Raw genomic sequence first — 25,137 nt, forward strand, 5'->3', positions numbered from 1 at the left:
TAACTACGCTCCAGATAAAGATTTGTAGAAATTATTTGCATGGCAGGTTAATTAATCAACTAATCATCTAACAAATCTGAAAATTTCTATGCTCTCAATCAACGCAAACTGCAAAAAAGTTTCATTCGCGCTAATTGCAAAAATCGGAACGCACGGCTGAGGAAGTGAGGAGACAACCACCCTTCCTTCTTCTTTCGCTCGCTAGAGTTCGCATGTTGGCGGCGACTGAGCTGCCACCTGGCTCTTTCTGGGGATAAAGTCACAACTAAAGGCCCATTGGCTTTCCTCTCTCTGTGTCTGTTTGCATGTACAACTACCTTCTGTCTTCTGTGACGTGAGACGTGATCACAACAACCCAACAGCCGGAAAATGGCGGACGACAACATTGATTTGTACGCCGACGATTTAGATCAAGATTTTTCGCAGGTTTGCTATTTTTCCGCTTCAATTATTACTGCTTGAGATTCTTTATAATAATTTTTGTATGAAAACCCCTATTGATCCAAATTTATCCTCTAATTGTGACCATTTTAGGCACTAGAAATTTCATGCTTGGAACTTCTCTAAAAACTCGGCTGATCTTATTTGTCCAGACCTCGCAAATCCCTCTAATGTGCCACTAAAAAGTTCATTTTCATTTCCTCCAGGACTTTGGTGCCGACGGTGTTGATTTGTACGACGATGTGATTGCTGCGCCGCAATCGAGTCTCGACGACAACGAGGAAAATGTACAGCCGCAACCTACAAACAATGGCAGCGGGCCGCACAACTCGCCACCCATGGAGAAGTACCAGCCATCGGGCGGCATGCGTGATAGTATGCGTGACGGCATGCGTGATTTGCGCGACCGAGACGGTGGACGTCGCCACCAACTCTACGTCGGCAATCTCACTTGGGTAGTAAAAGAAAATTTTAAAAGAATTTTACAAGCTAAATTTTGAATAATCTGCAGTGGACTACAGACCAAGACATCACAAACGCCGTTTGCGATATTGGCGTTAAGGACTTTTTAGAGGTCAAGTTCTTTGAAAACAGAGCCAATGGACAGTCCAAGGGATTCTGCATAATTTCCCTTGGCTCGGAGCAGAGCGCTCGCAACTGCATGTCTCGTTTGGGCGACAAGGAGCTGCACGGCCAAAAACCAGTCGTCACGTACCCTACAAAAGCAGCCTTGAATCAGGTCTGAATATCTGTCGCTTTCATTACTCATTCAGTTTTAACAATGAGACTTTAAATATTATCTGAGAAAGATTTATAAATTTGGTTTTAAATTTCAGTTCCAGTTTGAGGCTCAGTCTAAGACGAGACCGGCACCACAAATGTCTCAGCAGAGAGGAATGCAGCAAGGAGGAGATGGGGGTGGGCGAGGAGGCCCCCGAAATTTCAACAGAGGCCCTGGAGGTGGTCCTGGAAACCAGGGCCCTCCTCCTGGACCATCCAGATCTCATGGCATGGTAAGAAGAATTTCTAGTTTGAATTGATTATAAACTAATTCTATCATCGATTAAAAATCAGGGCTTTGCTCCGATGCAGCCATTCCAAATTCCGCCTCCCGGAGGTCCTCCGAGGGGTCCTCCTCCGGGTCAGATGCACCCTAATGACCCTCGAGGTCCTCCTCCCCGCGGCGATTGGAACAGGCCACCTGGTCCAGGCTTCCCGCCTCACCAGCCGCCTCCGATGCAAGGGCCGCCTCCGGGCCAAGGCCCACCGATGAGAGGCCCGCCCCCAGGCATGATGCCGCCCCAACTGGGGCCCCCTCCTGGACAGATGCCGGCTCCACATGTGAACCCGGCCTTCTTCCAGCCGGGAGCTGTTCCTCCTCACCAGGCGCCACCTCCGCACGCTGGAGGGCCGCATGGGCCTCCACACGGTCCACCACACGCTGCTCCACAAGGCTACGGACCTCCACCTACACAACCATGGCCTAGAGTGAGTTTGCTTAAGAAATCATCAATCCTGCCTTCTTCATTAATATTTAAAAGAATATTCCAAATAAAACATAAATTGCGATTAAAAAATTTAAAAATAATGATATGCTGTAAAAATTCGTTTAAAATTTTGGATTTTTTTATTCTTTGGAGGATTATTATAAAATTTGTTTTTAAGCTTATAAAGATTTGAAAGTTGTCAAAAGTTGTCTTCCATCAAAGGTGGAGTGTTAATAAACAACTCGATGTAAAAATAGCTTGGTAACTGGAAGTAATTTTTACATTTGGCTTATTTGCTAGCTAAGTTTACCTCTGAATATAATGTGCATCTTGTTAATTTTGTGGTTTTGTAGTCATCATGCTTAACTTGTGATTTTAGTATGGTCCTCCTGGTGGAGTTGACGGCGGTGCAGGAATAAGCGAAGTGGAGTTTGAAGAAATCATGGGACGCAACCGCTCGGTGTCCAGTACAGCCATCAGCAGAGCAGTGTCAGACGCGGCAGCTGGCGACTTCGCAAGCGCCATCGAGACCCTGGTCACGGCCATTTCGCTGATCAAGCAGTCCAAGGTGGCCAACGACGACCGCTGCAAGATTCTCATCAGCAGCCTGCAGGACACCCTGCACGGCATTGAGGCCAAGAGCTACGGCTCTGGCAGGAGAGGTTGGTTGAATTTTTCTTGTGATTGGCATAAATTGTGATCAAATTGTTCCAGAACGATCTCGCTCAAGGGACAGGTCACACAGACGCAGGAGGGAGAGGTCGCGAAGCCGAGAAAGAGATTATAGAGAGCGCAGCAGGGAAAGAGAACGGGACAGGTGAAGAATTTTTGAAGAAAATCTAGACTTGTTTTTGCTTACTTTTAATTTGATCAGATACTATGCAGAGTATCCAAGAGAACGGTCTCGTAGCAGGGAGCGCGAATACAGAGAGAGAAGTCGAGAGGACAGGTAAAAATCCTGCATTTTTAAATAAAACATGGATGAGGGGAAATAGCGAAGTTAAAATTCATGATAAAAAATAGCCTCTTCTTACTTTATCAATAAATTAGATTTTTATTTTCAGCTGAAAACTTGATGACTTAAACAAATGTATATAATTAAAATCAAACTTCTAATTTTTTTTAAATCTGCTCTTAAAATTAAAATTTGTTTGTTTTTGTTTTATTCCCAAAGCTAAAAAATTATAAATTTCTCAATTCATTTTCAATTAATTTGGATTTAATATATTCTCATATTTTATTCAAATCTTACAGCAGCTTTCAATCATTTACCATTTATAATTGCAGCTCTTCAAGGACCGCCGTTCGTCCGAGGCTAAAATCCAACGAGCCAGCCGAAGACCCTGCGTTGATGAATTCCAAATCCAGGTATTCCTCGTACAGATACTGAACCCCACTTTGTTGCTCTTAGTTCCACCAACGCAATGTTTCCTTGGTGAACAATATTGTGTTAATTTTGCACAATTATGAAGAACTCTGCTCTCCCTTATGTGCAAACAATTTTACCCGTTTGAAACTATAATGCAGCGAAAAAGAGGAGGACATCTTTGGCATGTTCACTATTTTTGTAACTGTGCTTCCTTCTGTCATTTGTCCCTGATTTTTAAACCAAGTTGACAAATATGGTAATTATTTTATAGAAAAAAATTCGTGTATATTTATAGCTGAACCAGTAGAGCCGCAGTTTAATGCATGCGAGTAATTCACTGCTCAAATGCCCACTGAAAATTATAAAAGCGAAATTTCGAACAAGTCATCTAATATTACATTTTTCCTATGATTTTAATTCTTCTAATTTTTTTACTAAGTCGGAAAGATTGATGGATTTTCAGTGTGGCAAAAATCATTATGTGAAACTGAAATGATGTGAGGAAATATTGTGTGAAATATTATAAGCATTCAACCAAAGCTTATTCAGTTATTGTTGTCTTGTGTTCAATGACAATAACTGCGCAGTTAGGAGGAACAAAGCCACAATTATTTGATGGCGCTTGTTTCTTTTTTGCCCATCCTGTTCCACATAATTAAGGAATATAATGTCAATTTTATATATTCTTAAAATTTTAAACATAGATTTATTTTTTGAAATGATTGTTTCATTCTCATGTACAGTATCTTTAAATTGGAATGATGGATATTTCATGTGAGAAGAGTCATTGTAAATTCAAAACGATCCCCGATAGAAAAAAAATGAAAGACCCTCCAAAATAGAAGTGGCTGATCAAGCAAAACTGAGTCTGTCAATGTGCGTGATTGGATTGTTTTCAGCAGTCGGTACTACGAAGAGCGCTACCGGGAGCGGGCGGAACGTGACGCACGTCGAGAACCAGAACGAGAACGCGAGCGGCGCGAAGAACGCGAAACCACCCACCGCTCAAGACACTGAACGAAGCTGCTGCAAATCAAGAGAAATAAAGTATTGTCGGTACTTTTAATCATTAATCCTTTTCAGAGTTGTTTAGTGAAAACATTCGATCATGATTGTTTCGGGATGGAAAATTATTATTCCAGCTAAGCAAAACAAATCTTCTGTGTAGTTCAATTAAAACACACTACTTGATGTCCTACTTGTGAAATTGGCTTATTTTATCAATTGAAACCTCTAATATTTTTTAAATGTTTGAAGCTGCGTAGAATTTTATCGGAGTTTGCACAAAATGTTTTACCTCCACTTGGAACTGATGTGAAGAACATTATATATTTGTAATATAGCTCAAGATTGTACTCGATGCGTCCGCTGGAGTGTCCATTTTTGCAGGTAACTCAATTTTCTTGTGATTTGTTAAGACTGAGTGAGGTCAACTGAAATTTGCTGAAATCTGCTTTCAGAAGTTGACTTAAATTTTAAAACCTGTCAAAAGCAGGTACACCTATCTTCTCCTGTAATGTAAAACAGATTTTTGTGCACAAATTTTTAAATGCAATTTATTGAAAACCATAAAAAAATTATTTTTGCTTCACAATGGTTCTTTGGAACGCTTGGTTACAGTTCCGTAATTGTAATGGAACTTTCATTTGTGAGTATGTTTTAAATACTTAAGAATAATAAGAATTTAAAAATTTAGCTCTCAATGGTAAAAATAATTATTTATATTGATAATATTATTAGATTTTAAATAATGATAGTGTGCTCTCTTTACGACTTCATAAAATATATGCTCTGAGCTGATAGCAAATTGCGGAATTTCAAAGGAAATTTAAAGAATCGAGGAACGTGTATAATTACAGCTACAACATTAACATTACTTATGAAGCAATTTTATAGGATAAGTGAATGTTCTATTTTTTTTACACAAAAATTTGCTCAAATTTGTTTCAATATTCTTGTACAAACTGCATTTAATGTCACTTGCAAAATAGAGATAATTCTCGTAAAAAAAAAATATTTATAACTGTTAACTCTACATAAAGAACTAAAAGTTTTGTAACATTTTTCAGATAACTGTTCAAAAAGTATGTTCTTCTCTTATTCATAATTAATGCAATGAGTTGTAAATAATTCCAAAATCTCAATTTTCATAAGAATCTATTCTTCCATTGCTTAAATTTCGATGAGCAGGAAGTTTGTTACAAGGAATGTCTGAAATATAATTAATTAGTTGAAATAGATTGCCTTGTCTAATGGGTAAGGAATAAACAATCTGTACCTCAATGAGATTTGATATGAAGCAATAATTATTAATTTCATTATGACCAAAAACTTGTTTTGTTTTTTTGTTGCTTTTATTTGAACATGTTCCATGTCTATTATTTTGACAATATTTATATTAATTAAATAAATTTCCAGGCTCAAATCTGAAAGAAAACTCTAGTCAAGAGGCCAAGAAGATCCGAAGAAACAGACTGTGATACACAATTTATTATTTTTTTTTTAAATAAAAAAAAGACTGATTTTTCGCATTTAAATACTTTTTTTTTATTAAGAACCAAAATTTACAAACATGAAGGGGATCTTCTTGTTCATTCATCTTCACTCAAAAACGACCCCCGCGCAATTGTTAAATTGATGCAATTATTATCAATACACTTTACAATAATATCATCTCATCCAATCGTGAATAATAAATTGATAGGGGCATTTTCGTCGAAGATTTTTGACACAGCAACAAACAGTAGTTTTGCACAAATTAGTTTCTTGTTCACAAAGCTGGCATTGGCGTAGGTAGGATTCATTAAATTTAAAATATATTTATTCAGTAGTAATTTGTTGTATAGCAGAAAGGAATAATTTTATGTAGTTGTGTGTCTGTGATGAATCAAGCGTGATGGGAATTTTAAAAACTCATTGCTCTTATACTGTTGAATAAAATACAGGGTGGAAATGAACACTTGACTTGTTGCACGGTAAAATACTACTAATTCAGTCAAAAGTTTTTTTTTTCATAACAAACCACGGCGTTTGCAGTTCAGACACCATCCAGCGTGGAAAAAGCAAGACTTAATTGGTCAATACGATGGCAGAATGAGAATTTAGTCGGTCCATATTAATTTGTCCTGGGAAATTTGAAATTCTAATTTTACGGTGCAGAGAACAATGAGAGAATTTTAAAATCGAAGTGGCCAGTTTGATAATCATACTCCACACCGATGGAAACAAAATTATCAGTTGACACACGTTCAAATATAGTAATAAATTGATCACGAGTTTGACAAATAGCTTGCAAGCACACCGCTGGATTGATTATGGAGATAAATTTTCCTTTTTTTCTTGTGTACAATGTCCTCTCGGGTTTACATGATTTTTAGCTATTTCTCTTTTTAAATATAATCCATAGAGAATATTTGCTTAGTAGTTCATTCTCTGATCTGTCTTAATTATGTTCTTTTTAATATATAACAACACTATCCATTCAAATATCACAACAATATACGCGAAATCAGCGAGTTTTGTTTTACTTTTTCCTTCTCGTTTAGTCTTTCCGTCACATGATCAGAAATTGTGATGTTGTGGGTTCTTCCTTCTTGGTCGTCAGCAGCCTCTTGTCTTCGTGGAATGCAATGGAAATCTGTATTACTAATTCTTCTTCAACTCACAGAGGCACACGCTCTTGACAAAGAGGGTTAATTTTTTACAAAGAAGAAAAGCGCCCGCTGATTGAGATTAAGTGTCCACTGGCACTCGGTCGCACGTATAAGATACACCTCATCATTGGTCTTTGCGTAAATTCATTAATATGTACACGTCAACGAACTGTTCCCATGAGAATCTCTTTCCTGTCACAAGTTCAGTCTTTAGCACCGTGGACTTGGCAGCCGGATTGGCCCTTACAGGATGCAGCACGATGCTGAACAGCAACTGCTACTCCCGCCCTTGCTCTTCTGTCGTTGATCTGGAAAAAAAAATATGTGAATTAAAGTCAATAAAAAATATTAATAAAAAATATTAATAATAAATAAATTTAAAAAAAGAAATTATGAAGAATGCAGGAAAAAGAAAGAAACTTGATTAGAGTTTTATCAAATAATCATTTGAAAAAATTTAAGATAAAAGATAAAAAAAATTGAGCAGGAATTATTATTGGATGAATCATAAATTTCACTCTTGAATAAATTGAAAATACTGAGATTTATATAAATATGGAAATTGCAAATTTAAAATTTTAGAGTAATTAAATTAAATTTCAAAATCAAGTGATAAACGTAACAATCCAGTGATATTTTTGATTGCAAACTTTTGCCGCCAGTCAAAAAAGTTGGTCCTTTGAACTCACCTTGGGAGTTTGGCTCAGGAAGGTTCTCTCTGGGCACGAGGTGCATGACCGTCGTCTTGCCCAGGGGCAGACCCAGCGCGCCGAGGGTGACGTTGCTGTGCAGGAAGCGGCCCTGGTAGATGAGGCGCAGGATCTCCGCCTTGGCCACCGCTTCCTCGGCCCAACCTGCGAACACACAAACGCCTCCATTAGTCCCAAGCGAGCAAGTGACGTCAGTCCCGAGGTCGTAACCTCGGTGACCAAAAAGAAGTGCGCGCGATCGGCGCCCACATCACAGGTAATTATTTTTGATGCGTGCACGACCGACACGGAAGTTTTGGTTTGCTCTTTCAAGGTTATTTTTATGCTCATCACTTTTGCCCAAAATTGAAAAAAAAAAATCAATCTTTCGTTGGATAATTTTTTTTTAATTTCTTTTAATATTTGAAAAGAAAACTGCATATTAAATTAGTAAAATGAATTTCGGGAAAAATGCACGCTTGAGTTTGAAGGGTTGATTCATTGGTTAAGAATGGAATTCGGCAGTTCCTAGAATGGACTTTTTAGCGTAGAAATATATTTTGATTGCATTCAAAGCTGAAATGAGCAGGGAATATTTCACTTATTTAACTTTGAAAACAAAAAAGGAGAGCCAAGGTTGGTGTCAAATCATCATAAAATTATAAATTCAATATTAATTGTTACTTCAATATAGAAATTTTAATTATTAATTAAATATGTTTGAATAATGAATAGAATGAATATATAAACGAATCCTCCTCTTTAACCTAAAGCAAAATTTTTCTCATTGAAAGTTACTACAATAAACTTCATTCAGCTTGATCCACACGACGGCGATTGTAAAGCACGCCATTATGATTTTTTTTCATTGTGATCAGACTCGTGCAACTGCTGGAAAAAGGAAAATGCGCAGCTGATTGCTGGCGTCGTCATTCACGCACGAATCAGCTGCGTTCGACTTTTGTATTTAGCGGATTCGCGAAAAGCAGCTGAATCGCGGAGGCAGATGGCTCGAGATGCCGCGGGCGGAATTGGATTAAAAAGAATCGAACTCACCTTCAGGCCAGTTGTCGAATACATGCTGCGCGATGTCGCCGGCCGACTCGCTCGGACTGAAGAGAAACTCTTTCGTCTTGCCACTGACCAATATTAACCGCAAGTTGATCTGAAACAAGATGCGAAAATTGGATTAGGAAAAAATGGTTAAAAATTGTGCTTTAATTAAAATCGTTAAACTGGTAATAAAGTGAATGGAAAATTTGATTCCTCATTATTGTCTCCTACAAAAAGAATCGAGTAGGAAAGATTTATTGTGCGGAAGGAAATAAGACCCGTCAAAAATCCATGTTTACCAGAAATGTTACTTCAAAGAATATGTATAGGAAGCGTGTGAATAATATGCGAAAAGTGACTAACTATGCACGATTCCATTTTTAAGAACTCCTGAAAGACATATTAAAATTCAGTCTATACAGCTATGGTGGTGAAAATTTCCAAATGTTTTCCTGTAAATTCCAATAATGGTTCCTGATTTGACTACGTCTTAATTATAATTATCAAAAAAATTTATTTATGCTTATGGAATATAATTTTTTGACCAAAAAAATTGCAATTGAATTTCGTTTCCAGTAAAATAAGGGAAAAATTCTTGTATTCATTAGTGTGGAATTTTGAATATGCCAGTGCACGTGGAGGGCTCTGAAGAATTCCCACTTATTTCATGCACGCCAGAAAATATTCTTGGCGTGCAATTTACGGCTGATCGTGCTTTCAGATGTGGCAATTCTCTCGGTTTCGGCGACAAACTCGGCTCACGATCATGATCAGCCTTGAGTGGTGCGATGCATGTGAAATGAAAGGGCGGTCGAAGGTGTGGTTTTCTTGTATACTTGGCCATATCCGTGTGCCTGCCTGCGTCCATCTGGGGAGCAGATGGTCACATTGACGCGTGACTCGCTTGTTCAATTTTTATTATTATTTGTTCTCCATTTTCGCATCCAAGTAAAAATTATTTCCAGTCCGGGCTCCTCCCCATCCAACGATTGATCTCAATGGGCATTAACAATCAGGCTGATTTACGTGAGCGGATAGTCTGTTGACCCCTCGTTCGCTCAACTCGGCTCGGCGCTAATTCAATCAGGGAGCACGGAAACCGAGGCGGCATCAGATTATGCAATTAAAGAAATTAAACGTCCTTGTGCGTGTCCGTGATTTTATTTTTTCACGTCGAATGTTGCATGAGATTGATGCACTCGAAGTTAACTCCCGTTTTTTTATAATTTATAAATTTTTTGATTCAGAAACCTAATGAAACGCTAAAAATTTAGTGGTGAATCTGGTTTATTTTCATATCAATTCAAAATTTGCCATTTTATTCACGCTTCGATAAAAACTGTAAAACTAATTTTTCAAAATTTAGATTTTTCATTATCGCGAGGGTTTCATAATTGGATAAAACTGGGGAAGCATAGCTGCTCATTATGAAGTCGCAAGCACATGATTAATCACCGTGGCAAAAATCTTTTCCGTCGATTGCAATCAGCGGAGGCTGTCGCGTTCCAAGAATGCAAACGAGCCGCTTTGATGTTTATTGCCAATCGGGAAACAGACGCAGCATCAAACGTATAGTTTTTGTTTTTGCGAGAGGCAATCAGAAACAAATTATCAAATCCTGTTTCCACGGAAAAAGAATTCAAATGAAGGAGAGCAAAAAGGCGCAAAGAACGTCACAACATTTTTACAAGCAATCGCAAGCATACAGAAATAATTTGAAATTGATGCCAATCAGAAAAGAACAAACAAAACACATTGAGGTGTTTCAGGACTGTGAGGCATGACGGATTGTTTGTACTTGAAAACACAATCGAGACTCTGTTTGTTTTCATTTACAATTTAATTTTTTACGAACAACACATTTTGCAATTTATGCAGTTTTCTCATAAATGGATTGACCTAATTAATTGCAAATTGTGTTTATTTAAGTATTAAAGCTACTTTATTGTAAAACTAAATGATTTTTTAAAAAATATTGCATATTTTTAAACTAAATCTAATTTTTTGACAGTCCTAATTCCAGAATTATTCATACTAAGTGAATAAAAATAAACTTTATTACAAAATGATACAAAAAATGCGGTTTTCAAAATGAATTTTGAATAAAAACTATTCTTATTATTTAAATTTTTAGTTTTATATAAACATTTCGGCCAAAGTGCAGTTGTATCGAGTAACAACTTTACTGCGTAATGATTTTGATTTGTCACAGTTTGCAGTTAGATCACCGCGCTATGTGTGTATACGGAGTTGATTTTCCGACTGGCCGTGAGTGTGCAACAATTTCGGTTGCACTCGGTGCACAGATGTCGAAATCAGCGTGGCGAGCGGCGCGATTCGCTAATTGCCGCGATTCTGGCAAGACGCGGAGGCAAAGTCCCGTTCGCCGGCTCGACTCGCTGGAGCGTGCACGTCCCAATGGATGGTTGCATCTCCGCTTTAATTGCAGCTCAAAACTGGAATTGTACAAAAAAAGAAAAGAGTCGTTCGTAGAACAAGAAGAGAGAAAGACAAAAACGTGAGGCTTTGAATTGAAACGCGCCAACGTGATCAAATTTAAACACGTGGGAAAGACAAGAAGAATAACAATTATCGCTCTCGCGTCTAATCGAGTGTTAAACTGGTGCACATGAACGCGAGTGACGTCACGAGTCCATTGAGAAAGATTTTATTTCTCAAACGTGGAGGGTCGCTCGAAATGGGTCCTTCCAGAAATAGAAACGCAGCTCGGGACAATTTGATTTATCTGCCCATCTTGCACACAAAATTAGACGCTTTCAGATTTAAATGGGACACAAACGCAACCGGCCATTTTGGCATGCTCGCTCATAATTAGCATTTATTTAAAGGTCCCCTTAACGTTAGGTTAGGGTTGTTTTCTTGTCGACCCGAGTGACGACAGCACTCCAATGATGTCGTAGGAGAAAACTTCTTGTTTACAATTAGTTGGATAATATGTGGTCATCACTGTTTTAATTAAGGGAGAATCTAGTCTGATTGTGTTAACATGGCTGGGTGCACGTAAGCGAACGACGGCGCAGAATAAAATTGATTCCTGTTGTCGGACGAGAAAAGCGAGAATGGAGCAGCAATGACGTGCAAGCGACCATTTAAAATTACAAACCGCTCTGATCGCAGTCAAGAGTCGGAGGCGGCGGCGTAACTAGGTTGTGGTGCAATGAAATATATGCGAAAGAATCGATTGCATTAAGCCTGCACACACACACACACTCGACTTGGTGTGGTTTCACATGTGACAAAGAGCACATAAAAGCAAAGAGAACGAACTCGTCGTCTGCAGCTCACTAATGATCCTCGTACCTGCTTATTAAATTACTCTTGGCATATTGTAAAAGTAATTGTCACTTTCATTTTTAAATCCTGCTTGTCTCAACTATTAAATGTAATTAACTTTTTTTTTAAAGTATTTGTATAATTTTTATTTCTGTACTCACTTGATCTAAATTTTCATTTCTTTTAATAAAACTAGTGGCGGCAAAATTGAGCAAGCAAAAGTGCAAATAAGCGTTTTTCCACGTGTTCCAAAGGAGCGATTATATAATGTGCTGTCCGTTGCACCAAAACAAAAGCGAAAGCCTGTTTGTGTCAAGTGTCGCTTCAATGGGGGTGCAGATCGTGTGAGAGAATCAATCGAATTTGCTGGTGAATTCTCTTGGCAGCACCTCGATCGCTGGCCTGAATTCCATGCATCGACGGCCAATGTCGCCGAGCACCACAATCGACTTTTGCAACTTCTGACGCGCATTCAGTGGGGCAACGAATTCGGTCGTGGCGGTAAATGCACGCCACGTTTGGAAATCATAAACAATCCATTATTTTTATTCGCTTCTAATTAGTTTTTTTCCAACAGATATTTAAATTGTTTCCATCAAAGTTTTGCGCCTTTCATAAGGATTAATTTTTTTTAAAAGAGATCCATATAATTATACAAAGACAAAATAGTAATTGCAATGACATTTTTTTTTATATTAATTGCTTTTACTGGAAAAAAGTATATTAGATTTAAAAAATTGCCTTATTTTATAGAGTCGCCGCATAATTTCCTACGTCAAACAATGGTGAAACAGCCCATTAAAGGAAATTTACAATTAGTTCCTTTTCAAACAACAATTTTAAATGGCAAATTTCTTCACCTTCCTGCAATTGATATTTCAACCGGGAAATTTGCGTTACCAATTAGCCACATCCAAATCAGAATATCACAACAGTGGTGGATTTTATAATTTAATTTAAAATCAGCTAATTAATCAATTCGCGTCAATTAGCGAGGTGAAAGCGTCAGCTGGGAAAAACAAAGCCACTTTCCAAGAGAGCTTCTTTCTCTCCTTGTTGACGCATGAATTAAATTTTATACACAACAGCTCGGTGCAAATTACCCACGGGAAGCGGCGGCGCGGCGGCGCCTTGTTGCCTTTGCACCTGTCGCTCTCTACGTAAGCGAGAGAAAAATAATTGTCTCTTTCATTTTGGGTAAGCCCTGCTCATATAATAGACTCCAAAAATATTTCGGCTGCGATAATGTCAAAGTGGGCCACATTGTATTTCTGTTCGTCCGGCGAGCGGCAAAATCAATATCAGACGGCGCAGCGCAAATAGCGTAATGGCATTCGGCACAGGGGCTTCGCTATTATAATACACTCCAAACGCAAACGGCTCTCCGAAGACACCCGCGGTCAACACAAAATTCAGTCTGCTGCATTATTCAAGCCAAACGAATGCGCTGTTAAAACGAATTTATTTTGCAACGCAGGAAAATGTGGAAAGTATTAACAATAAAAAAAGCGTAATATTATCGTTTGAAAAGGAAACGGGAAATGGAGGCACAGATTAATTTTGGTTGAAATGTGCCTGGCACTGCTTGAAGTTGATTACTCAAAGTTTTATCAGGCGGAAATATGCAATTATTTTTAATTATGTTTCACATTTGGCAGTCAAAATCTATAGCTTGAATGTACTAAAGCTATAAAAAAACTCTTTTGTGCTTTTGGATCACCTTTGTAAAAATCTTCATAAAAAATATTTAACAATTTTAATTAACTTAAACATAAATAATACTTCCTTAAATTTGCATTATTTAATTGCGACTATAATTAAGTTTGATTAATTTAATATTGTTGAGCTTGAAACCAAAAAAGGCATAACCAAATTATAATGATAGAAAATAATAACATAATAATTATTAAAGCTTTTGTAAATTTGCAGCTAAATTAATTTTCAACTTTCAACGAGAAACTCTTTTGGTGAAATTTGATCGATTTTTAAGCCGTCTCGTTTTCAAGTGACATCTTTAAAAAAACAACAATGTCAAATCTGGAAATACTTTACTAAATATTGAATGGGACTTCAGATTCCCTCATTTCCTCACTAACAGAATCAATATATGAGGGTGGAACAAAAATGTTCACGCTTTTACGCTCAACTCTTTTAACAAATCGCGTCTCATCACGACATTCGGCAATTCTTTGCAAAGAAACTGCGCCGCCGTGCTCCTTCTTTCTTGCCTTTTATTTCTTTTTGAATAAAAGGAGGTCAGCGAGGGTCAAAGGCAGGTGCGAGCTGGAGGGCGATGATTCCCGAGCAGAAAGCACGCAGTTGGCAGAGGCCACGCCTTCCCTGCTTTGCAACCCCAGGCACCACTCTTCATCCCTCTCGCAGCATCAGCTGAGCGGCGGTGACGTCACGCCGTGTGTTGTTGCTAACCTCGCTCGCTTGTAATTGTTATCGGCCGAGATAACACGGCCGCCGGACAAATACACATAAAAGCAGAGTCACGTGCTTGGCGGGCATTCCGAGAAATGTCACCACTTTTGAGGAGCTCTTTTCTTTCTCTCGATGAGATTGGATCCGAACGAAGGTTGCATTGACCTTAATTCGGCCGTGCCAAAATTGATCCATCCGTGTGCTGACCTGCATTGTTCGAGTGTGTGAGGAGCTCGTTGCAAAATGCACTCGCCCTTGAACCAGAACGCGACTCGTGCTGCAACTGCAATTTCGTGTTTGAGGGATGACAGGAGCTGAAGACTGAAGAGCATCTTGAACGAGAAATAAAAGCACCAAAGGATTCACAGGACACTGAATAATGTTGCATTATACATTTTTAGTTTTTGATAAAACATGACCGTATGGACGATAGAATAATTTAAAATTTCATTAGAAATACAATAAAATTAATCAGATTTTTCTTGTTTAACTTGGCACATATTATGCGAATTTTCTGTCAGATCAAATGCAGGGTTGCGTAGCAAAAGGATCATTTTGATGTAAGTATTCTTGCTGGAATTTCAAATTTTAAAACAACAATGACAGAAAATAATAGGCTTATTTGCGAGAAGAAAATACTTGATTGGAGTCAATTTTTTTGTAACAGTATTAATATGAAAGCATTTGAAAATTCATTCATTAAATGCAATGGAAAGGAATCTTAATAATTGTGAATGAGTGTTTGACAAATAGTAAATTATGAATAAATCAATTTGATATTTTATAAAGAATACCTTTCAACTTTTTTTATGTTTTTATTTAATAATTCTTCTCAAAAATGAATCTAGCAATATTTTAAGTTTTTAATCGGCCATCCATGGCTTGGTCGTGAGAAGGTCCTTATTGGAAAATAAATTTTTGTATCAGATTCTACTGGCTTTTTGCACACAAAACAATTTAATAATATTTATAATAAAAGGTTAATGAGAAAAATGGAAATTACTCTAACCAAACAAGAAATTAACAAATTTTGTTCAGTATAAATATAAATTAGAAACCCAAAACTTTCCAATAATATAAACAAAATACACGATCCATGAAAATGTCAACTTCATTATATATGACATTAACTTTGGAAAAAATAGTTTTTTAATGACTGATAAAGCAAACAACGGGCAATATAATTTAATGGCTAATTATCACGAGCTGCAAACGCAACCCTTTCTTTTCCACAGTATACGTTTATGACGAGCATTCACCCCTTTCGTTTCGTGTGTGAATGTTGCTCTGGAAAGTTGTCATTTCCGAGGAAGTGCCACAGGCACAGCTAATTGTCGCGGCTAATCACACGTGTCGGTCGTTTGTTATTTGGTCGGTCCGTTTGCATAGAGAGACACGCAGGGAGGCGCGTAGGACCCGGTTGTGAAAGCCGATCGATTCCCCTGAGTGAGCTTCGGAGCAACCCTGGCAGTGCGCGCGGCAGCTCGGCTGCTGGTGGCAGCACCACCGACCTTGCAACCGTCCAAACAGCAGCACAACGAGAGGCATCGGGCCTTGACGCAGGTCAAGGGCGCATCAGCCGCACACACGAGAGATCGCCGCCGCCGCTTTTTCTCTTTAATTTCGGGCCGCGACTCTCAAAGGGAGGCTTCCGTGAAAAGAAGAGAGAAAATGAGGCGCAAAGTCTTTCAACAGCCCAAAATTAAAAAAAGACTTTCCAGCTCATTTCCACGAAAACACTTGGATTATTTTTAAGTCTCTAATTGCAAAGAAATCTCGATCATTATCCTTATATATCTATTTCTTGTAATTATTTCTTTCTTTATAACAAAAATACAATCAATAAATAAGGGTATTTTAAAACAAAATGTGAGGTAATGTTATAGTACGCGCGACGTGTTTCCCAAAATCCCTGATTTCAGTTGGCATCACTTGCATTACGTCGCGCGTTTAATAGTGGTTTTACGTCGCGCATACAATAATGGTTTTACGTCGCGCGCTCAATACTGGTGGCGGTGAAATTGTTAAGGAAACCGATTATTCGCGCGACGCAATTCTTTTCCTACAATCTTAATTAAGATGACTGCTAGGAAGAATAGGGGCCCTTGGGATGGGTTCAGAATGGGGCAAGACGACCTCTGGAGGGCCGTGCGCACCCTTATAGTAGGCGCGACGTATCACTATGAGACGCGCGACGGTCGAAAAGCGAACTCCGGAGGGCGCTTTTCACCATCGTCAGAGGCGCGACGCATGGTTATAGGACGCGCGACGTATGCTTATAGTACGCGCGACGCACGGTTATAGTACGCGCGACGCATGCTTATAGTACGCGCGACGCACGACTAATTAATTATTATAAAAGGTGTTGCACGCGGCCGGAGTTGTGGGCACCCCACGAACCGGCAACTCGGAGTTGGGCAACCCCCAAGATTAATTTTTGCAGAAGCCGCGAGCGAGGGGTGGAGGCGCAGCGAGGTCGAGGACGTGGGGAAGGCCGTGCGGAGGGCGAGGACAAAAGGGCGGCTGTGTTCGTGGGGGGGCTCCGCAGGAGCCCCCTCACGATCCCCGCCCTTTTGTCCCGCCCGGAGCCGGCCTTCACCACGTTCTCGGGCGAGCGCGCCTCCAGCCCGAAGCTCGCAAACCCACAACGGAGTTGCTTCCAAAAGGAATTGTCTGCAAAAAGGGCTTAGAAAGCAATAAGTGTGGTGCCCACAACTCCCTTTGCAGACAACACCTTTTGTGGGCAACTCCGTTGTGGGTTTGCGAGCTTCGGGCTGGAGGCGCGCTTGCCTGAGAACGTGGTGAAGGCCGGCTCCGGGCGGGACAAAAGGGCGGGGATCGTGAGGGGGCTCCTGCGGAGCCCCCCCACGAACACAGCCGCCCTTTTGTCCTCGCCCTCCGCACGGCCTTCCCCACGTCCTCGACCTCGCTGCGCCTCCACCCCTCGCTCGCGGCTTCTGCAAAAATTAATCTTGGGGGTTGCCCAACTCCGAGTTGCCGGTTCGTGGGGTGCCCACAACTCCGGCCGCGTGCAACACCTTTTATAATAATTAATTAGTCGTGCGTCGCGCGTACTATAAGCATGCGTCGCGCGTACTATAACCGTGCGTCGCGCCTCTGACGATGGTGAAAAGCGCCCTCCGGAGTTCGCTTTTCGACCGTCGCGCGTCTCATAGTGATACGTCGCGCCTGCTATAAGGGTGCGCACGGCCCTCCAGAGGTCGTCTTGCCCCATTCTGAACCCATCCCAAGGGCCCCTATTCTTCCTAGCAGTCCCCTTAATTAAGATTGTAGGAAAAGAATTGCGTCGCGCGTGCTATAGAGGTTTCCGTGGTAATCGGGATATTAAATCGGTTTCCTTAAAAATTACACCGCCACCAGTATTGTACGCGCGACGTAAAACCATTATTGTATGCGCGACGTAAAACCACTATCGAACGCGCGACGTGATACTTTTACATGGGAGCATAAGTGCTGCCAACTTATGAAAAAACACGTCGCGCGTACTATAACATTACCAAATGTGACAAGTTAAGGTAAATTTTTAACGATTTAAAAAAAAAATATTCTGAGTTCAAATCTTCTGATAATTTTAATCTTCCAATTCTTTTATCGCTGCGTGCAGTGATAAGCCGCTTTTTTATATTTTTCAGGAAACTGCCAATTTATATCAGAGCCAATCGAAAGTGACATTCCAAAGGTCTTTAGAGCGCGATTGATCAGTGAGGATGTAAGCGATTTTCAAATGAGAATTGGTGGCTGGGTGAGGTAATGGCTTGAAAAGCTCAACCTTCGTCGTTGACATTTTTCTGGCGGCCCCGGTGATCATCTGCTTGGAAGAGTGATTCGCGCAAAGGACGGGGCCATACCATAAATCCACCCTGCCGCAGCTCAATTAGGAGAGCAGAAAACTTAGAATGTGCTGCTGCTCTCGGCAAGTTTGTCGTCGTTGTTGGATTTGTTCTTCGCTTTTCTTTTTAAAAAACCAACGCTGCTCTTACATAAACTTTATTTTCTTCTCGTGATGCCTGCTGTGGAATTACGCAGGGAATGCTGCGGCTTTTATTTCGTTTGAGCTGCTCGGCAAATTTTTGCATACAATAGCTCGAGTCTCCTTTTTTTGCGCTCGCCATTGTTTCTCGGGCCGCTTTGTTCCAGCCAAGAGGGCGAACGAATCTAAATCGGCGGCAACGGCTATTTCGAAAAGCACTTTCCTTTTCTCCGCGGCTCACTTGAGAGTGAAGAACTATGAAAAAATGTATTTGCACGCGGAGGAAATTCACACCGTTATATAAAATATGAAAGGCGGTTGCAATCGGCCATCCCATTATTGAGAAGGTTGCGATTTAATTGTGCAGAATCAGCGAAAGAGGATCGCCAAGGCCGGATGATCTTCCTCTCGCACTCTCACGCAATTCGGTGACCAAAACGAATGTGTCAGTCTCTCGGCCTTCGCAATCGTCGCTGACCTATAGAGAGGAAGTTTGGTTTCCAGCAGATGTTGTGGCGTCACAAAATTTTGCGAACCCGAGATAATCTATAAATGCCTTTTATTCATCGAAACACGTTAATTTCCGAGAAACTTCATGACCAAAGGGGTCTTTACCACAATAATTCCCTATAAACCTGGGTAAAAATAAAAATGCTTTTATAATTGAAAGAGAAGCTTTGATATCAATAAAAACCATTGAAAGGACTTGCAAATGAATGAATTAATATTCAAAGTTACAAAAAGATTAGGAATAAGTTTTTTATCAAATTTTTCTTCAAAAAAAAAAAAAATAAATAAAAAATACAATAATAAAAGATTATACTTTATAATCACGAAATGAGTTTAGAGTTGAATTTTTGTAACAGGAAGTTGTTAAAAAATAAAAATATTTTTTGTCAATTCAAAGAAAGGAAATATCTCAAGACTGATTGGTTTTTAATTTGAAACCTGCACGCAGAGGGAAATAATAAATGGCATAATCCGCGCGTTTGCACAAAAGCAGTGCTGACAATGACTGAGGGTAATTGGTTAAATGGCTGGAAACGAGGGGAGCGAGAGAGCACAAAGAAATGTCCATTCTGATGGAGCGAAAAAAATCCCAGCAGGGTTGCAGGTGCTAAGAAAACTATTGTTGTTGAAAGCGCGCAGGCATACCGAGGGAATTTATTTTTCTCTGTGCGCCTTTGTGGGCGGAAATTTATTTTTCCAGCCTGATTTTGAGACGAAATCGGTGCCGTTGGCTGCGTGTCTGTGTTTGCAACCAAGAAAGTAGGTTGAGTGCGTCTGGCTGCCTATCGGCGCAGCAAATTTATGCGAGCACGGACGGACGCGGCAGTAATAACTGTACAGCGCGAATGAGTAAAAAAGGCAAACGAGAAGACGAGCGAGCAGAGAATGCACTTTTCTTCGCGGAAACCTACATTATGTGTGCACTTGTTTGGCATCGTGCTCGCATCTACGCTCCGATATTTGGAGCACACTCTGCTGCGCCACTAACGGGCAGCCCTCGACTTCCAACAGCATTAAACCAAGATGGCAAGATGTCAATTTTATTTGCTTAACAAGATTAAGCTTTAGTTCCACGTCCATAAATATGTCCAAAGGTTTCTGTGCTCTGCATTCAATTTCAGAAGAAATATTTAAAAAATTCATTGCTTAAAAAATGTTTAGAGAAATAGCTGGGTCGAATGAAATTGCCTACACAAATTTGGAAAAAAAATAGTTGACAATAATGAAATAAATTATTATTTTTCTTCTATTAATATATTCCGATTTCCGCCAAAGTCATTTAAAATGGCAAATAAAAAAAAAAAAAAAATTTATTACTTGAGACTTTTCTTACTTTCCCCTCCCAGCTAAATTTTCTTGACGCTTCTTTCAATTTTAGTGGCAAACATTCCATCTCATTCAACAACGAAACACGCTCTTTCAGGAGAAAAGCAAGGCTTTATTTATTCTCAGCTCTGGTCTTTAAAACGGGCCATTGTAACAATTTGGCCTGGCTGTTGTTGATGGTTGAGGAAAATGTTATCTGCGGGCGAGAGGAGCTTGAAAGAGCCGCCCAGCCGCGGCTGAAAGGGAGCGAAATATTTTCTTTTCTCATTTTTCGTGAGCTGCAGGAGAAGAAGAAGAAGAGGGTTTAGAATAGGCCCCTTCTTTCTAGGAAGGTACATAGGACTGCCTGCCGCTTTTATCCGCCTTGACCTGCAAGGTTCCTTCAGAGCGAAAAAGGCGCACTGTTGCCAGACGTCGATCTTTTATATTTTTTTTTTTTTATCTTCTCCTCCTCCTGCTCTTGGCTGGACGCCGCCGACGAGATTTCATCTCTCGTAAATAACACGAACAAAACCAGCCCAAAATAAGTGAGAAGCGTCACGAAAAAAATGAAGCTCTCTCTGTTCATCCGCGGTGGTTTCAAATTTGGCGCACGGGAGAAATAAATAGTTATCAAAAGGAAACAAACCGCCATGATGGCCCTAGGTGTAGACATCCTTGAAGGGCGGAATGTTCAAGGCAGGGCACTGACTGCTCAAAAACTCGCGCGGCTCAAAACACTTTTCATTCAAACACCGATATTTATGCACACCAAAGGCGACAGCTTTAATTAGTTTCACGCGCTCAAGCTTTACATAGCGATGGCACTTTCAAACACGGTTAATCATATTTTTTATTCAATATATTTAGGATAATAAAAATTCTTGGAAAACCATATGAACGGACAATAAAAATCAAATTTTGTTAACCTATTAATACAATTTTGGAAAATAGCAAGTTTCGTTTTCTGCGACTTAATTTAAGGCGAGGCATTTATTCAACTTCTATTTCTTATTTGCATATAAGCTATATATTTTGTGTCACTTTTGTTTTTGCAATTTCTGGGCTTTTTTGTATTTTAAATGAAGGTCGTTTCCGCCCACAATTTGTTATCACTGGCACAAAACGAGGACGCAATAGCTCCGTGAGTCAGTACAACAACGATAGCCCGTGTCTGTCTATACGTACTTCCCGCTAGAATGGTTTTCCACAAAAGATATCGAGGTGTAAAATAACACCCTGTCGAAATTGAACGACCTTCACAGAAGGTAAAACTCATACTTTATCTTGAAGACCAGCAGAGGGAAATCAAAATAATGAAATAGAATCTTAATTTTCTGTTGTAGATCTTTAGAATATTTTTATATGATTTTTATTATTATTGTATTTTCGAAAAGGATTTTTGTTTCAAGTGGGCTCATCATAAAATTGACTTTGTATTTTTTGGCAATGAATTGATCCACTTCCTGCGCATTTCCCGAGAGTTGTTATCTTTGCATTATAAAGCAAATTGAGAAGCTGCGCGCCAATTTCGTCACTCTCCCGTTTTAATTTGCATTGCATAATGATTATATTCGCGTCCGATGCGGCAATCGATCCACATTCCTTAATTCAGACCGGCAGTAAAACGCTTTTCGTGGGCAATAATTATTTTCGTTACGTCGACATTGGCCGGCCGGTCTTTTGAGCCAACCAATTTGAAGCTTTCGCCGCGAGGGAAGAAAGTGGAACTTGCGAGATATATTAATTATCGTTTTGCCGACCAACGCAAAACAAGATAAAAGCTTCCTACGTCGGCATAGGGACGACTTCTTTGCAAATTTGAAACACTCCACAACAATCAATAACGCTGGGAAGATTATATAACAAAATAATAATGGTCCTGTTACTTATTTTCAGTATAATAATATGGCAAATTTAGGAGAGCTAAAAAACTGGCCAATAAACTTAAATTTACCAGGTTTTTATTAAATTATATTTTGAACTTCCTCGATCAATTTGTGGATTTAAAAAATTAACTACAAAGCTCAGATTTACGAAGGCTGTTCAGATGCCAATTTTTCAGAGAATTTCCGTGACTAATTATTTTTTTTACTAGCAGCGAGTTGGAGTGCGTGTCTCTCGTTTCACACTTTGATTTTTGCATTCCTCCAGCGGGGAAGGCAAGATGGGTGCCAGCTGTTGGAGCAGGTCTAAAATTTGACACCCCGTCTCCCGCTAACCCCCAGAGCAGAGCAGTGAGGGAGGCTTCTTACAACCGCGCGAGTGAAAAGCTCTGAAAAGAACACATTTCTCTCAATCAGCAGCAGCCAGCAGAAGGAAACAAGAAGAAATAAATGTCGCCGGCAGCACCGAGAGGAAAAAATAACAGGGTCGTTTCATTAGTTTTTGTAATGGATGCACTCCAATTTTCGTGTGCGGGAGAGCGATAAATATTTTTTAGCTGGAGAAGGAGGAGAAAAAATGCCGAGGCGAATAGGGCTGAACTGGCTCTCGGAGATTTTCTTTCTCGCTCCAGCGGCCGACAACTTCTTCTTTTTTTTCTCTCCTTCTTAATCAGCTATTGTGTGCAGGTAGATAAATGGACCCGAGACCGACCGACCGGCGGACACGCTGAAATATAAATTAAGCGCCAGAGTTATTCGGCGTTTTTTTTACTCCAGCGTCGCTTCTTTGATTCAGTTTCGTCCGAGGAGGTCCCTCTCCACAGTGAGAGCTGTTTTTGTCAAATTTTGAGACTGTTTCCGAGCTTGTTCACAGCGAGGGGTCTCTTTCTGGAGCAGACGACCGGCTGGAGGAATAAGGGGTTCAAAATCTCTAAATAAAATAGTGAATTAAAAAATATTTCAGCAGTGTTGACTGTTCGATTTTTTTTAAACAAATAATTTAGGAATGCATTATCACTGAATATGTGCAAAATAATTTAAGCGTTTAAATCTCCATCGATATATTTATTTTATTCAGTTGTCATATTGGAAAGAGATTGTGAGCGATTTATTTATTTTAATATTTGCTTTAAAGATGACAATTAAATAGCCTCCTCAAATTCAACCAAATCAATAAATTTAAAGCGATTTTTCTTTTAGATTTCATTTACGATATTTTAATTAAAAGACTTAGGCGCCACTCCATTCAGCTTTGAATGTGTTTGGCTTTCAATAAAATTCCTAGACAGACCGTCCAAGCATTGTATTTTCATTTCAGCATATTTTCTATGCTCTTATTGTCAGTTGGCGTGTAGGGCTTCGGGCGCACTCAAGTTTCGTGAAAAACAACACCCATAGCCGCCGCCGCGCCGACTTCCTTTTGGTGTCATTTCACTCTCCCTACACGGCAAAGGGCTCGGAATTCAATCAACAACATTATGCACGCAAGTGGCGACAACTAGGAAAAAACAACAATAAAAAAATAATAAGACGAAGAAGCCACACAGCATTTTTTTTTCCACAATTCATTGCTTTCGGTGTGCATGGATTTTAAATTCTCTTTTAAATTAATTCAGTTTTTTTTTTTAATTTTTAATATACATACGAGTTTAAATAAAATCAAATTTTGTCATCACAATTGAATAAGATCAAGAGAATATTTTTTTATTGATTGGTAATGAAAATATTAAATATACCAATGTATTAAAAAAACAATGGTTTTAACTTATTTTAAGATCTAAATTAATTTAAAACAAAAATTTAAATCAATTTTTTTTCTCAGAGAATTTTTCAAGTAACTTAATATTAGGTGAAATTAAAATTGCTACAATTTCCGCAAAATTAAATTAATGGAAAGTTAAAATTTTGTTAAATTCTGGGAAACCTTGGGATAAAAACTTTTTTTATCATCCCTGCTACCAAAATAAGAAGTTTTAATATATTATTTAGGTTTCATAAATTACTTTCACCAAAAAATGTGTCTCAGATAATTAGCCCGTCCGCACATCAGAGCCAAAAAATGACATCAACATGCGCAATTATGAGGCTAAAATTTGTACGGTGATGGAAACTGCGATTCCCATTAGAAGAATGGCAACCAAGCCCAAACGGAATGCATTAGATCAACGCATGAAGCTAATCAACTTTTCCTTCCATACCTAATAAAAAATGACTCATTCAAAACAACTCATGTGGGCTTTCATAAAAATTCTGATTCATCAAAGCGTTAGCTTTTTTCAAACGCTTCCCCTTAAGATACCTTTCTTTTTTTCATGCACTTCCTAAATAACTAAAATTAAAGTTTATGTAATTTTTCAATCCATCATAAATCATTTGATTAAATTTTTTCTTCAAAAGGCATTTTCTTCTTCAGTGCCCGAGGTTCGAGGTGGTCCACTTTCGGCCCCTCTTTGGTCCTCGGCACGAAATCTCGGGATCGGTGAGGAATTGGGGCTGGCGGTGATTTGCGAGTAATTTCGGACTCACCTTGTCAGTGGCTATGCTCCTGGGACTCATTTTTCGGCCCGAATCGAGTCGCTCTCCCGCTGATAGGCACTCCTTGGCTTTCTATCGTTCAGGTCGAAACGCAATTAACACTCGCGGACCGAACTAGCGCATGGCCGAACCGCGCCGCTCCCGATCACACACGCCTCGAGTCGAATTGCAGCGAGTGCTCTGTTCGACGGCCGAACCGAGAGCGGATCCAGGGCCGACCAAACTCGCGCGGACAACACGACGACCGACCGTCTGTCAATTCGGGAAAATGGCGATGCTTTGGTCTTCGGTCCGTCCTCGGTCCTCGTCCTGCTGCTCCTACGCCCTGCCCTCCCCGCCACCACCCGCATCTTTCGTCAACTTCACGTCTAACTTCAGATATCACATCTGCCGCCATCTCTTGAGGAAAATGGTAACTAATAAGGGAAAATTTCCGAAAATTCATAAAAGCAGCAGGTGTGCTACTAATGTAGTAACATATAATTAAGTACATTATT

At 39.6% G+C, this 25,137-nt stretch overlaps 2 protein-coding genes across 4 annotated transcripts; one reads left to right on the plus strand and one right to left on the minus strand.

Moving 5' to 3' along the window:
- The first annotated feature begins 265 nt into the window (after window positions 1-265).
- LOC132199727 (cleavage and polyadenylation specificity factor subunit 6) lies at window positions 266-5,796 on the plus strand. Of its 3 annotated transcripts, none has more exons than XM_059624666.1 (10): window positions 266-426; window positions 648-896; window positions 953-1,180; window positions 1,278-1,454; window positions 1,516-1,929; window positions 2,308-2,590; window positions 2,643-2,745; window positions 2,803-2,877; window positions 3,216-3,296; window positions 5,716-5,796. In XM_059624666.1, the coding sequence occupies exons 1-10, from the start codon at window positions 370-372 to the stop codon at window positions 5,738-5,740; spliced, it is 1,692 nt and encodes a 563-aa protein (XP_059480649.1). In that variant the 5' UTR covers window positions 266-369; the 3' UTR covers window positions 5,741-5,796. The 3 variants fall into 3 exon arrangements, with proteins under 3 accessions (XP_059480649.1, XP_059480647.1, XP_059480648.1); XM_059624664.1 differs by lacking the exon at window positions 5,716-5,796 and adding an exon at window positions 4,197-5,709; XM_059624665.1 differs by lacking the exon at window positions 5,716-5,796 and adding an exon at window positions 4,200-5,709.
- A 23-nt stretch (window positions 5,797-5,819) lies between these two features.
- LOC132199728 (ubiquitin-like protein 3) lies at window positions 5,820-24,949 on the minus strand. Its single transcript, XM_059624667.1, has 4 exons — window positions 24,632-24,949; window positions 8,696-8,804; window positions 7,640-7,804; window positions 5,820-7,258 (listed from the first exon to the last, which is right to left on the minus strand). Exons 1-4 carry the CDS (start codon window positions 24,659-24,661, stop codon window positions 7,194-7,196), a joined length of 369 nt encoding a protein of 122 aa, XP_059480650.1. The 5' UTR covers window positions 24,662-24,949; the 3' UTR covers window positions 5,820-7,193.
- Between the last annotated feature and the right edge of the window lie 188 nt (window positions 24,950-25,137).

The sequence above is a fragment of the Neocloeon triangulifer genome, unplaced genomic scaffold (genome assembly GCF_031216515.1).
Source record: "Neocloeon triangulifer isolate White Clay Creek 2 clone unplaced genomic scaffold, ASM3121651v1 ptg000014l, whole genome shotgun sequence".
Classification (NCBI taxonomy): Eukaryota; Metazoa; Arthropoda; class Insecta; order Ephemeroptera; family Baetidae; genus Neocloeon; species Neocloeon triangulifer.